At 47.4% G+C, this 14301-nt stretch overlaps 1 protein-coding gene across 3 annotated transcripts in view; it reads right to left on the bottom strand.

Moving 5' to 3' along the window:
- The window catches only part of REC8 (REC8 meiotic recombination protein), a 1025899-nt gene that overhangs the window by 883560 nt on the left and 128038 nt on the right, over positions 1-14301 (bottom strand). For all 3 annotated transcript variants that reach the window (XM_085650794.1, XM_085650795.1, XM_085650797.1), the window contains one exon: positions 11120-11243. In XM_085650794.1, coding sequence (XP_085506920.1) covers positions 11120-11243 — 124 coding nt within the window. The remainder of the gene's footprint in view (positions 1-11119; positions 11244-14301) is intronic.

The raw sequence follows: 14301 nt of genomic DNA, 5'->3' as shown, positions 1-14301 counted from the left end.
CGTCAAGATAGAGGAAGTCTGACACCCCTGTCCTCTGAATCTGTACTGCCACGAACACCATCACTTGTGTGAACACCCAAGAGGCACTGGTAAATCCAAGGGGGATAACAGCAAATTGAAACGCTTCCTCTCCCACCACGAATCACCGGTAAGGCCAATGGGCCGGCAGAATGGGAATGTGGAAATAGGCGTCCTGCAGGTCCAAAACTACCATCCAGTCTCCGGGGTTGATGGCAGACAAGACCTGGCCTAGGGCAAGTTTTTTAAATTTCTCCTTCCGGAGGAAGCCGTCAAGAGGGCGCAGATCCAGAATAGGCTGAAGATCTCTGCCCTTCTTGGGCACCAGAAAATAGTGGGACTAACAACCACGTCCTGCTATGGCACTGGCATGCTCTCTACAGCCTCTTTGGCCAAAACAACTTTCCCTTCCGTCTGCAAAATGGACAGATGGTCCTCCGTCAGTTGCTGAGTGGACGATGGAAGGTGCAATGGGGAAGAACGACAAGGTAAGGCTCTCCACATAGAATTGATGGATTCTGTCTCCTACTGAGTGGCTGTGAGCCTGGAAGAGGACATGAAAGGAATGGTGAAATTGTTTGGCTGGCCAGGCTGGGCAGAGAGGCCCAGAGAGCAAGAGGCAGCCCTACTCTCCTTGAAGTGTTCAAGGGAAAAGTCAGCCTTGTCCCCAAAAAGGCGAGTCCCATCGAATGGCATGTCCATCAGCAAGAACTGGATGTCCCGAAAACTCAGTAGATCGCAGCCATGCATGGCGACAAATGGCAATGCTGGTGCCAATAGCTCGCACAATTCTGTCAGTGGTATTCCAGCCACAACGAATTGGGAACTTTGCCACATAACAACCATCTTGAATGACTGAAAATGGACAAGGAAAAGGTATTCCAGTACACAGGTGATGAACTGTGCAAATGAGATCTGAGGGGGATGAGCGTAACTGCTCAACAAAGATGAGCCATTGATCGATCGCAGGACCAATCTGGCTGATAAGAAGAGGCATTTTCCGAATGCCTTCAATCGCTTAGATTTCCTGGTTGGAGTGGTATGAAAATTGTTGTGGGTGACCGGCTGGTAGAGGCTCTTTGGAGAAGGGCCTTGTGATAAAAAAAGGAAGGTCCTCTAGAGCAGGGCAATGGTGTCTGGCAATTTGTGTGTTAACTGGAGGTCTCAGGAGGCAAGAGCAGCATCAGCATTGATATGCCTGGGGCAGATGTGTGTTAGGGTCCTGGGGATGGGTCAGAGCTGGAGCCAAGGGCAGTAGTGGCTTTGAGGATCTAGCTGGCACGAAGGGTGAACCTGCCGCTGGTAGTTCTGGTGGAAGGCCTCATGCTTCGTAGGGCCCAAAGACTCGCCAGAGGGAGAAGACTCGGAGGATAGCACCACGGAGCTCTTTTATCTGGCGCAGCATGGCTGAAAGCCCCGGAAATTCGGGTTCTGATTGAACAAGCTGCGGAATTGGCTCCGCAGTTGGCCGACTTCCAAAGAGGGAGCAAGACAGTTGGGGGCCCCTACAAGTTTCTTCAGGGAAGTGGGAATGTCACAAAGGAACGGAACTACACTTTTTGTGTTTTTCTGCTTATCAGAAGACTTGGAGAGTGACAAGGATCGGCCTCTAGAGGGGTTCCATCGACTCCAGGAACAGGAACGGGATTGAACTTTGGAATTGGAGCAGTCCCAATGCTGCACCTTTTGTGCTTGGTGACAGTTTTGTCTCGTGATTCCTTTTTTTTTTAACACAAACTTTATTGAGTACTGCAGATGGTAAATACACATGTATGAGTATAATCAGACGTTTTGTTTGCCTTTTTCTATAACAAGATGGTGCTAGTCGCAAACATGTACCACGTTTTCATTATTCAGAACTAGTGTCTACTTAATATTAAGGGGGTCATTAGTATGGCATAACCCCGGGAAACGGGACCGCCCGCAATGCATGCGGCGGTCCCGCAACTACAATTAGGATGCGCCCGCCACACTGGCGGGCGCATCCCGCATTTGTAACATTGCGGCGGGCGGTGCTAAAAGCACCGCCCACCGCAGTGCCACAAAAGCAAGTTGTGCCTTTCAATGCACAACGTGACCGGCACTGCGCGGTGCCTGCCACGCTGTACATTGAAATGCAGGGGGGTACCATAGGTACCCCCCATGTGCACTCCCCACCCCCCAGAATCTCTGGGGGCCCTCTACGGGCCCCTAATGTTAAAGATCGCATGCCTTTCTGTGGCGCGTTGACGCCACGGAAAGGCATGTCCCCGCCTGCATTCTAATATGGATGGCGGTGTCTACCAGACACCGCCACCATATTAACAGCTTTTCCGCCCGGTAGGCAATCAGGTGGATTGCCTACCGGCGGAAAACCAGCAGACGGTCTTTCCGTCCGGCGGGGTCTCCCCCGCCATAGTAATATGACAGGGGGAGAATGGCGTGCGGGCAGGAAGGAATGTCGGTCGGATTGGCACCGCCATGCGGGCGGTGGCGATCCGCCCGACATTCTAATGGGCCTCGGAGTGTGGAAGCATTGTATAGATATGAATGTGGGCACCTTATAAGTGCATGAGCTATAATAATGTGAGTATTGTCGGAAATATCCGTACCCATTACCCCCCTCCCAACTAAAACCCACCCCAGATAATACAAAAACCAAACAATAAAAACTGTTGTCGCTACAGATACAATATACCCTACCAGATGTCTTGAATCGGGTGACTGTCAGGTCCGGAATCACAGGGGAAGGAGAGGCACGGAGGGGGGAAAAGGGGAGAAAAGGGAAGGAGGGGAACGTATGGGGAACTGGGAGAAGGGGGGAACAGTACATCTTTTATAAATCCAGCCAACTCACAGGCAATGATCATGCGTCTGCACCGCTTTCCATCACAGTAGCCTGTGAGTCTTCCAACTCATCCCCCGTGTCTGCTTTAAAAAATTCTATCAGGTGTGCCCAATCTAAGGATATTGGACGCTTATGTAGTCCCCTATATTCCTCACGCTGTAGCGATTCCCTCTCTGCAACCGCTCACCTGATAACATCTTCTCTCCACTTTCGTCTCGTGGTTCCTGATGGCTTTCGGGTTCATCGTCGAGCAGTCTCCACAGGTCTTAAAGTAGTGGCCTGACCCCAGACACCCCAGGCATACCTTGTGGAGTACTGTCACAGAGATCTGAGTACAACAGTCCTTACAAGTTTGAAAACCTATTGTCTTATGCTGTGACATCCCTTACACACTGAAAAAAAAAATTGTGAGAAGGAAAGGGTCTCTGAGAAACGAGAAGTAGTTCTGGATCTGATTATGGAGGCAGAAAGGAACTGATGTCAGCGAACAGGGGTGGTGCCTATATAGGCCCTCACATCAATTCTGGAACGGAACAGCATCCGTGCAGGTTACACAGCACCATCTTCCAACACGTAGAGATACTAAGGAAAGGTTTCGGGATCAAGTCTGGCCCCTGCGAAATTTTGGACAGGAGAGAAATCTGCAGCTAGAAGTCTCTATCAGAAAATAGCCTTCTTACTTTCAGGGAGGTGCTGTGCAAGTAGTCACATTTGAACATATGTTGTTGCACTGCATTCAAATGACCTAACGCCTACTATGCGTTCCCAGTTTTCTAAGGTGGTTATACCTATATTTATTTTAGGAAAATTAAACACAGTTTGTTTTTAGATTTCTGACGTTTTAATGTTAACGCAGGGCTTCATATTTAACAATGATATTATAAATATAGATTGATGAATATTAATTTCTACTTTGAGTGGCTGCTTTTATTGTTTTTCTACAACAATTTCTAGCGTATGAATAACTGATCTTGTTCTTTGAATTATGAATAGCGGTGTAATTTATAAAGTTGTATGTCACTAAACAATATACAATTTGAAGTGAATTGAACGATAATGAGTGTTAGTGGGGTAATGAAAGAGAAAAACAAAGTAGGAGAAAGGAGAGAACGAGAAGATGATATTAGTGGTGGAGAGGGAAAACGCAGAGAAGGGATTTTTGGAGTGACGAAGGAAAAGAAAACAAGCATTGGCATAGCCAATAGGTCTCGCTTTTGGGACCTTATAAGTATTTAGTTATGCAGCACAATATCCTTGGGACAACAACATCAACTGTTGCATGGCTAAACACTTATAAGGTCCCAAAGGCGAGACCTATTGGCTATGCCAATGCTTTTTTTTGTTATAAATAGTCCATACATATTTTTATTAAATTAAACGTTAACTCTACTTCACTCTTTACCATGGAGAGTTAAGTAGCATATGGCATACTATCCGCGTAAGTCAGAGATAGAGAAAAAAACATATTTTCTGCTGTTTAGAGCAATACCCTTTCACGGCAGCAATGACAATGCAATTGGCAAAGGATAAGGCAGCTTTAACAACATGATGCGTCGTCACGTCGCGAGCCCCGGGCAGCATTAGACGCTAAAATAGATGCGACTGTCTGCGCAGTGGTGTGGAAAGGAGCTTTATGCAGAAAAGGCAAACGGTCCCCTTGCCACGTGATGTGGAGTAAAGTACAGTCACAATTAGGGTACAAAGTACACCTCATTGGCCGCGGTACCGCTGCACCTGCTGCCCGAATGATGGCTAGCCCCACTGACTTGGCGCACAGTCATGAGGAAATACTTCGGCCCCATTTACAACTTGATGCGTTCCTATATCTTGAGCAAAGTCGTTTGTGGCACAAACAGCATCACAGGTTAGTGGCAAATTACACTTGACGTGTGAGTATTTACCCTTCCGACTTGCGGGAGGTAAAGTCTGATACAAACCTGGGTGACAAGGCAACTGTTACGCAATGCAGGGGAGATAAAACGGATATTATTTGCAGGACCTCCCTATACCGAGGTGTGCAATTAAAATCAGGTGCAAATTAAGTATCTGTTAATCACTACATCCTGTTCTAACGCTTTATAGCAGGTGTATAGTATTAAGCCGTGATTGGGTTGTTAATCAATTACGCAATGGAAATATTTGCATACACAAAGGGGTTGTGTCCTGGTTGCACCGCCAGAGTAATTCTACCTCCACCAAGTGATCGCAATCAAACATCAAAGCGGCCGCACAGCCGCAAAAATGAAGGTGATCTCGGAAAAGCGAAGTGAGATAACAATTGTAGCGGAGATATTAAGAGAGAGAAAGAAACAAGGGCTGTGCGCCCGCGAAAGTGATCGCAATCGCGATCAAACATCAAAGCGGCCGCACGGTCGCGAAAGTGAAAGTAATCTCGGAAAATGCAAGGAGCAGAGGAGCAGCTGTGCACGCCATCGTGCATTCAAGCTCTAGGCCAGCAAAACCATGTGGGTAGCACTTTTGAAAACCCACTTACAAAATGTCTCAAAGAGACAGCTTTCGCTGTCTCAGCGAGACCTAAAAACGGCCACTGGGAATGGGAGGCCTTTAAATGTCACGGAGGTGACATTTAAAGGCCCCTAATAGGGGATCTTTCTATGACATGCTAAGCAGACTAGAGCACAGGCCCTGTGGGGATACCTTTTATGATGTACAAGAGAAATCCTGAACAGTGGGGAAAAAAATCACAGGCATTACTTTTTAATTACTGTGTGAATTATAATAGGAATCCATCCCATTCCAACAAACGTTATTAAATTATCAAAGGAATCCATCTACCCGGAATACGTACAATAAAGCATAGAAGGGCCATGCTATCTGAACTTATTCCTGAAACAGTAATTTGTCTAAATCATCAGCTTGCCCCTCTCTAATATACAGACATTACCCAATGAAATACAAAAGTTGAATTTTGAAAAACTGAGCTCATTTCCCCTGAACGAACATTAGTTCTTTTTCTAAACAAAATTGCGACGATAGGCCAGCCCTTCTTTTGCAGTAAACATGTGGCCATCCACAAAAAGAATAATTTGCCATTTTCACCGTGCACTCACATGAGGTGCTTTCGCACATGAACAGAGTCTATCTTCCATGTCCATTGAGTCCTTGATGATGTGCAGTAGTCATATGGTATAAGAATGCGATGCCTGTAAAATAGCAGTCCGCAGAGCCGCCCTTGTTCAGATAGCGCCCTAGGCAGAAAGAAACTTAGCGCCCTCCCTACATCTGGTGAATAAATTAACGTACCAGGGGTCCATTTAGTGTTTACAGGTCAAGTCTCACATCAAAGCAGTAACGGACCAGTGAGCACAAACTTCTTGTCACCTCCCCAAATATTAGGATTCACTCACAGTGTAGCTCGACATGCTGTTGTTGGTGTAAACGGCAGTGTGCCTGAGGGGGTGAGAGAGATGGGTGGGGAAGGAAGGGGGTCAATGGGGTAGAAAACGGCACCTGTCGCATGTTAAGAGGATTAAAAGCCGTTTAGTCCGAATCACTGGAGTTAATTAAGAGGGACGCTGCAGTTCGCAGGATTTAACTGCAGACAGCTTTGTGCGCCCCTCGGACAACTGGCGCCCTGGGCCTGGGCTCAGCTCGCCCACACCAAAAGCCTGCCTTGGCAGCCCGCGGGCACCAAGGACGTCCGTGTGTCACTCATCATTCGGTGCCAAAATAATGGGAGATACCGCTGTGCTTGAGGCGTGAAGCTACAGACAGGTCAACACTTTGTGGAGAACGTGTTTAGCTTATATGGATATGATCAAAGATGTTTGAGAGAAAGATACGAGTTAATTTTAGGTATGAATGAAAAATAAAAATTGACACTAGGAAGAGATTTTCGCGAAGCACGTGTTAGCAGGTTGGCAGTCTCACCGAGGAATGTTATGTGCAAATGAAGCATTTGCGAAGAACAAAGAAGAAAATAATGTGTTTTAAAATATTTTTCATACAGCGCTGTCCCAGACGTGACATCACATCTCAGCAACCGAGCCCAAACATAAAGAGCAATTCCATGTACATACTCCGCTTCTGCATCTATCTATCTGCCTATCACTATCGTCTGATCCGTCGATAGACCATCAATCAAACATCAAAGCGGCCACATGGCCGCGAAAGTGGAAGTAATCTCGGAAAATGCAAGGGGCAGAGAAGCAGCTGTGCACGCCATCGTGCACTCAAGCTCTAGGCCAGCAAAACCATGTGGGTAGCACTTTTGAAAACCCACTTACAAAATGTCTCAAAGAGACAGCTTTCGCTGTCTCAATGAGACCTAAAAAACAAGCATTTGCAATGCAATAGGTCTCGCATTTACTTGAGTTGGAGCAATTGGCATTGTAAATGACAATGCCTTTTATTTATGTTTTGGTTTTTAAAACATAAATAAAAGGCATTGTCATTAACAATGCCAATAGCTTAAACTCGCGTAAATACGAGACTTATTGCATTGCAAATGCTTGTTAAACTGAGCAATGGTTTTGTCTTTGCTTAAGGGACAAGGGAAGATAAAAACAGTGTGTGCGCCAGAGAAAGAAATAGAGAGAGAAGTAACGTTGTGAAGACGAAAATGAAAGAGAGGGCAAGGAGGAGTGGCAAGGGAGAAAACAGAAGAGAACAAAAAGAGGAAAAGTAAGAAAGAGGAAAAAATAACAGAGTGAAAGAGAGAGAAAGATGTGAGAAGGTTACTAAGAGATGTGGCAAGTGTAATTGTTATGCAGCCAGGCGGTGTATATATGTGATAGTGAGAGGAGAGAGTTTTACATACATGTTGGCACTGTAACAGAAACAACACACTTTTACTTTCGTGCTCATGGTAAACAAGGCCCAGATTTTCTATTTTTTCTCACATGTGCAACATCCACATTTATTTACTGTGCTGATGGTGCAAAGAGAAAAATACAGTGCATCCCCTGCGCTGTCACAGAAACAGGGCTGCCCTGTGAGACAGGTGGCTTCACACCAGGGTGCACAGGAAAGTGTAAGCTTCTAGCATAGGATTGTACTTGGGGCACACATTTCCACCACAAATTTAAATGCGTAGACAAACTCAAAAGGTTGCCACACATTGGATGTGTGCTGTGCACTGTAGCACACATGCAGTGTGTTTTGGTAGAAATTAACACATTCCCCGTTGTTTGCACTTGCTTTAAGTAGACATTGCTATTTTAATGTAAAGCCTGGTCTGGCTATTTTTGTAGTTGGGCCTTGAGTCAAAATCTATCACTGTTTACCCCTTGACACAAAGCAGGGCCTTCCATTTTTTACGCTGTGACATGTGTGACTTTCCAATGCAAAAGAGCTGGATTGTAAATAGAATGCCATGCTTTGCATCAAGCTGCCACTTGCACCAGTGCTTAATTTGTAAAACAATATGTGCCAGGGCTCTCTTAATGAGGCTATCACAGCTCGCACTACCCATTGCCATACCAACACAACTTCTAGCAATCACACTTTTACATGTGTGACAATTCAGACTCTTCCACGCCCCAAAGCTACAAGAACAGCTGGGCCGCAAGGTATTAGTAATTTATAATGTCTTGAATTAATAAACAATTGCTGTTGTGCTGATCTCTGAATCACACAAACAAGTGCCACCATGTAGCAGACAGCTATTCTCACAATTAAGTGCGTGTGCTGAGCACCAGAAACCTAACCGGCACAAATTAAGCACTGACTGGCACATTACAAATGGGCTCAAGTGTTCTTTTCTGTAGATTGCTGTTGTTTTAAAACATGATAAACAATACAGCGAACTTGTTTCCTCTGAGGGTTGCAGCGAGGGACAGGCTGGAGGTTTATATGTCCCAGCGGAGCTGCTCCTTTCATTTGTCAGCGTTAAGCATTAGACTATTCTTATAGCATCTTTAGTTACTATGTTCCTTTTCCAAATGTAAAATGCTTTTTAATGTTCAATGATATTATCACGTTGAAACAGTGCATAATAAAAATGTGAATTAGAAAACAGTGACTGATTGACTGGTGTTTTAGATGTGTTTTTCAATCGGAGACAATAAACAAACGATTAAAAGGGAAACTGGGAACCAAACACTGAGTGTAACTTTACATTGCTCCCTTTCTATGGAATTTGTGTTATAAGAGTAAGCAAGCCGATCCTCGAGCAGAGATAAGCTTATCAGCAACAGCTTATCAACACAGCTACCCCGGTTCTGGTTTTCGCATCCTGTTTTAGTGTGTCACATTGTGTGTGAGATGGGAGGAACAAAAACCAAAGTCAGTCCATGGCAGCTGCGAGGACCAGAAAAGGCACACACAGCGGTGCCCCCTGCTCTGATGCAGGCTGCAGCCAGTGACTCAGCACAACCCTTCCTCTCTGTCCACTTGGCTCTGCTGTGAAGCAAGCAAGCCCAAGCCCCGTGACTAATTGCAAGGGAGGGAGGAGGAGAGCAGAAAGAGTGGGGTGGGGGGGTGTTGGACACAGGAGAATTAAATGAAACCATCGCGGTGCTCGTGAAAGGGCACCGCGCCTGCCATCAAACATAATAGAAAGAACCTGCCAATCTATGCGGAGACAATATCCAGTCCTGGGCCCAGGCAGCTGTGAGGAGCAGGAAAGGCACAGACAGCAGTGCCCTCTGCTCCGAGGCAGCCTGCAGCACAACCCTCCCTCTCCGTCCGTCCACATGGCTCTGCTGAGGCAGACTGGAGCCAGCTGACTGACAGAGAGGGGGCGTACATGAAAGTCTCCAGTTACAGGCACAGGCTACAGCGTGAACAAGAAGGGCTGGGCGAGAAGGGAGGGGGGAATGTGAGGAGCCTGAATACAAGTGAGAAAAAAAGAGGAGGAGAAGGGAGATGCAAGCAGAGCATCAAAGGGCTGGGTGAGAAGGGAGGGGGGAATGCAAGGAGCAGCTGTGCACGTGCACGCCAACGTGCACTCAAGCTCTAGGCCAGCAAAACCATGTGGGTAGCACTTTTGAAAACCCACTTACAAAATGTCTCAAAGGAGACCTAATGAGAGCACAGATTGGAAGTGGGTCGATTCAGCAAGAGCTAAGTGCTGGAGAAGAGAAAATGAAGCAGAAGAGGTAGTGTCAAGGAAGAAGAGAGCGAGAAAGAAAATAAGCATTTGGGACCTATGAGTTTGGCCACTGGTTTTTAGGTCTCGCCTGACCCAGCGCATGGGCTGGTCTGGCGAGACTTATTGAGAGGGCTCCAAAAAGTGCTACCAGGCCAGCCTAGAGCTACAGTGCATGTGCGCGGGCGCGCGCACCGCACTTTACCGTGATTAGTTTCACTTTCGCGGCCGCACGGCCGCTTTGATGTTTGATTGTGAGCGCGATCACTTTCGCGGCCGCACGGCCGCTTTGTATAGCCAATAGGTCTCGTTTTTGAGACCTTATAAGTATTTAGTTATGCAACTGTTGCATGGCAAAACACTTATAAGGTCCCAAAGGCGAGACCTATTGGCTATGCCAATGCTTGTTACCAATGCTGTACAGCATCTCCAATGCTGTGCAGCATGGCTAAAGAGATGGGGGAAGAGAGAAAAAGGCGCTATGACACAGCCCTAGCGATTATGTCATTTTGGAAGAAAGTATATGCATTATCATGCATGCACGCATCTGCAAAAAGACACAAGTGCTTTCTTTTTTGTTTTTACTTTTCTGATCCGTAAATGTAAAAAATAAAAAAACATTAGACAAAAGCATTTGTTTTGAAAAGTAGGTGGGGGTGCAACACGGTGGGTGCAGTTGGGGGTGAACCAATACAGAGTGCCAGAGGGAAGAACCAATGTGGAAAGCACAGGTGGAGGGGGAAACCAACACAAAGGGCATGGGTGGGGGAAGCAACGTTTGGGCGATTTGCGGGTGAACCAATGCAGAGTGCCAGAGAGAAGAACCAATGTGGAAAGCACAGGTGGAGGGGGAAACCAACACAAAGGGCATGGGTGGGGGAAGCAACGTTTGGGCGAGGGAGAGCAAAGTGAAGCTGAGGAGAGAAGCACATAGGCAAGAGAGAGCAACATTGGGGAGACAAGAACACGAGAGACACAAATGGAAGACACATGCAGTCTCTGAGGGCTTAAGCATAAAGAAAAAAGTAGCTCCCTAAAAGTGGGAAATAAAGAGAAAGTAAAAAGGGACTTAGAGAGAGAGTTGTAGGAAAGGAAGAGAAGAAAAGGGGGAAGCAGAAAGAGCAGAGGAAAGAAAGGTAGTAAGTAGTGGGTCGAAATACAGCATACACCTAGCACATGTCCAGGACACTCAAAGGGAGGAAAAAGAAAGAGGACAAAAGTACCTGAGGGATGTTCATGGGGCTAGGTAGGGCTGATTCCACTTCCATGACCCCAAAAAAAGGGTCAGGTGCATCCTTCAGTGTTTCCATCATACACAGATGATCAGGAAGCAGCAAACCAGCAGGCCTGAGGACAAATACACAGAGAAATTAGGAAATGAGGGGGACAATGTGCCCCTATGATGGACAAGAGGTAGGACACCACTGAGCCACGCTTGAAGGGAGAAGATACCAGGGAATCAGAAAACAGGAAGAGCACTAAAGACGGAACTATGAGGAGAAAGAGTTAAAGGAGGAGATAGTGAGAAGGAGTGTGGTGATGCAAAGCAAAGATACCTTATAATACTGGATTTTTATACTACTGTCACTCCAGTAATAAAATACTTTAGACAAAATATGTGACAACTAAACATTGGCCCCTTGAGTAAAACCAGTTCAGTGGCAGATCAAGGAGCAACAAGAAGTGTCTCTAACCACAACCTTGTTTAATATAGGATGAACGATAAATCGCAACAAACCCTGCAGGGTTATTCCATATATATCTTGGAGACTACACTGCACTGCCATTCATGTAGAAATCCAATGGCTTCTGCCGAAAGACAGTGAGTGGTGCAATTCTTAAAGGCAAGTAACACTTTTTTCACCAGTACGAGTCACCTTAACATACATGCGTGGCATACGTATTTGCTGTTCAAGCATTTCTCAAGGTGGATGTAGGAGAGTGGAATCTGACTAATGGTTGCCCCCAACTTTTTGCCTGGTATTTAAGTGGTTTTTGACTAGTCTGGCTGGGATCCTGCTATCCAGGACCCCAGCCTATCTGCTTCCTCTGGTAAACTATGTGAGTACCCTAGGTACCAACCAATTGGATGCTGGGCATGCCCTACCAGTCCCTTGTAGATGGTACCCTAGGTACCCAGGGCATGGGTCCCCCAGTAGGCCTACCAGGGCTGCAGCACTTATTGTGCCACCCTGGGACAGCCACCCAAACTGACACCACCAGGCCACTACTGTAGCCTGGGTAAGGTGGTGCTAGCACCCCTTACAGGGATGTAGGTACCCTATGTCCCATACCATACAACACATATGCTCTCATAGGTCACCCCTATGGCAGGCCCTGGTAATCCTACAGGGCTGGGTGCTGAGGTATGTGTGAGGGGGGGACCCCTACGTGAGTAGGACCTCTCTGCAACCTTCGTAAAATCGTTACTGGGTTGTTTGTAGTGTAGCCATACCATATACTCTTAACCGCATTATAAGTTATTGCATCATCGCTGTAACTTAGGAATGGCTACACAGAACCATATCGTGTTTGGTGTCAAACATGAAGGAATCATACCCCCAGTCCAGCCATGGGCATGGGGGCACGATTCCCCCTTGCTAGGAGGGTGATATGGGAAAAGCGGTAGAATTTGGACACCAATTTAAAAGTGCACATGTACCACAAAATGGCTACTGTTCGCCACCTACACGACTCTGGCTGGCTGTTGCTGGGGAAAACCCCAGCCTCGCCATCTGGACAATAGGGCTCCTGTGGCAGGGAGGTGCCAGCACCTCCCCAGACAGGATATGTGGATTGGAACAGGGTGGGTGCACCAAATGTCCTTTCAGAGTTGCACGTAGGCAGCTGCAGAGCCCCAATTCTGCATACACCGCCTGGAACCGGTTCAGGGGCGTCCTGCCCCTCGCCCAGGCGGGAAACACACAAAGGGGAGTGGGTGTAGCCACCCTTTCCCGCCTCTACTCTGATTGGTAGGCTCTCTTTTGGACCATCCCCTAATCTTGGGGATATATGGGAATAACTTTGCCCTAGAGCCTTAGATTCGTACAGGCAGGCACCTAAAAGACTACAAGATACCCGGTTGGAACTTCGTTGCTCTCACGACCTTCGACGCCTTCCAGCAACCTCGAGGTGGGTCTCCAGTGCATCCCAGCGTCCTGTGAGTGTGCCCAGCAAGTCTGAGCACCCTGGACCACGTGGGTGTCGAGATCCCCGCATACCCCGAGACACCGGCCACCTCTTGTCCAGCACACGACCCCGACCAGTGGGGAAGTTGTGCTTTGGCCCATTCTTGAGCCAACCATCAAGCAGCAATTGTGCCGACTCTCAGCTCCCTGGCCCGCTCCGGTGGCCCGTGGGAGCCCTTTTACGCACTCCATTTTGCTGCCTTCCGCGGTCCCTTGTCTCTCGACTTGTGGGCCCTGGCGGAGGACAATCTTCTTTTCCAAGAGTTCCCCTGGTTGCTCCAGGCCTGCTCTACGCTCCCTGCAAAGGAGAGCACCCTCAGACCTCGTGGGTCTGCACCAGCAGCTGCTTTGTTCATCTTGCGTGGGTTGCGGTTGCCAATGCTTAGTGGATCCAATCGGGACACTAACACCGCAGCGACCTTCAGCCGACGTGGGACAGTCGCCCTCCAGAAGCTGGCCTTCCTTGAAGCCTCCCGGAGCCCGTGACTGCAGAGCCCAGCTGTACCTTCCACACCTGAAGCACCCGACATCCACGAGCTCCTTCCTGTGAGCTCCCCGGTCACTGTGCTGTGACCCAGACTCTGTCCCCTCTGCTTTCAGGTTCATCTTTGTCTTTTCTTCAACTTTAATCTTCACGACTTCATCGACACTTCCAGCTAGCAGCAGTTTGGACTCCTTTTCCATAGAAAATCAGCCCGCGACCCGACACCAGAATCGACCTATGCACCCGGCTTCCCTGGGGCAGGTAACAGTGGTACTTCGGTACTTCCGTGGTGGTGGGCTCTCCAAAGCCTTAAGTCTCAAGCCTTAACTTTGCACTGTTGTTAGAAGTGTCCTTAAACCTTAATTATTCAACCGCGACATTCTCCATAGGCTAACATTGCGATCCCGATAGCAACTTCTCGCACTGCACACGCCTCCCGTGGGTCCCCTTCCTCTTAACTGTGGGTGGATTCTTAAGGGGCCAGCGATCCTGAATGCCCTAGGCATTGCCTGTAGAATTGTCGTGGTTCTTATACCACTATTTTAGTATATGGTTTGGTCCCCCCCTGGGGCCCATTGATTTCTGTGCTATTTATTGGGTTTATAAATGCTTGTTTGAAGTGTAACTTTGCCACTAGCCACATAAAGTGACTGTGGGATTCTGTCTAGAATAAATACATATATTTTATATATATACTTGTGTGGGCTACTCTTTCATTTGGTGATTCAAGAGG

Source organism: Triturus cristatus, chromosome 1_1 (assembly GCF_964204655.1).
Source record: "Triturus cristatus chromosome 1_1, aTriCri1.1, whole genome shotgun sequence".
Taxonomy (NCBI): Eukaryota; Metazoa; Chordata; class Amphibia; order Caudata; family Salamandridae; genus Triturus; species Triturus cristatus.
The sequence above is the reverse complement of the archived record's forward strand: the minus strand, read 5'-3'. Positions and strand labels throughout refer to the sequence as shown.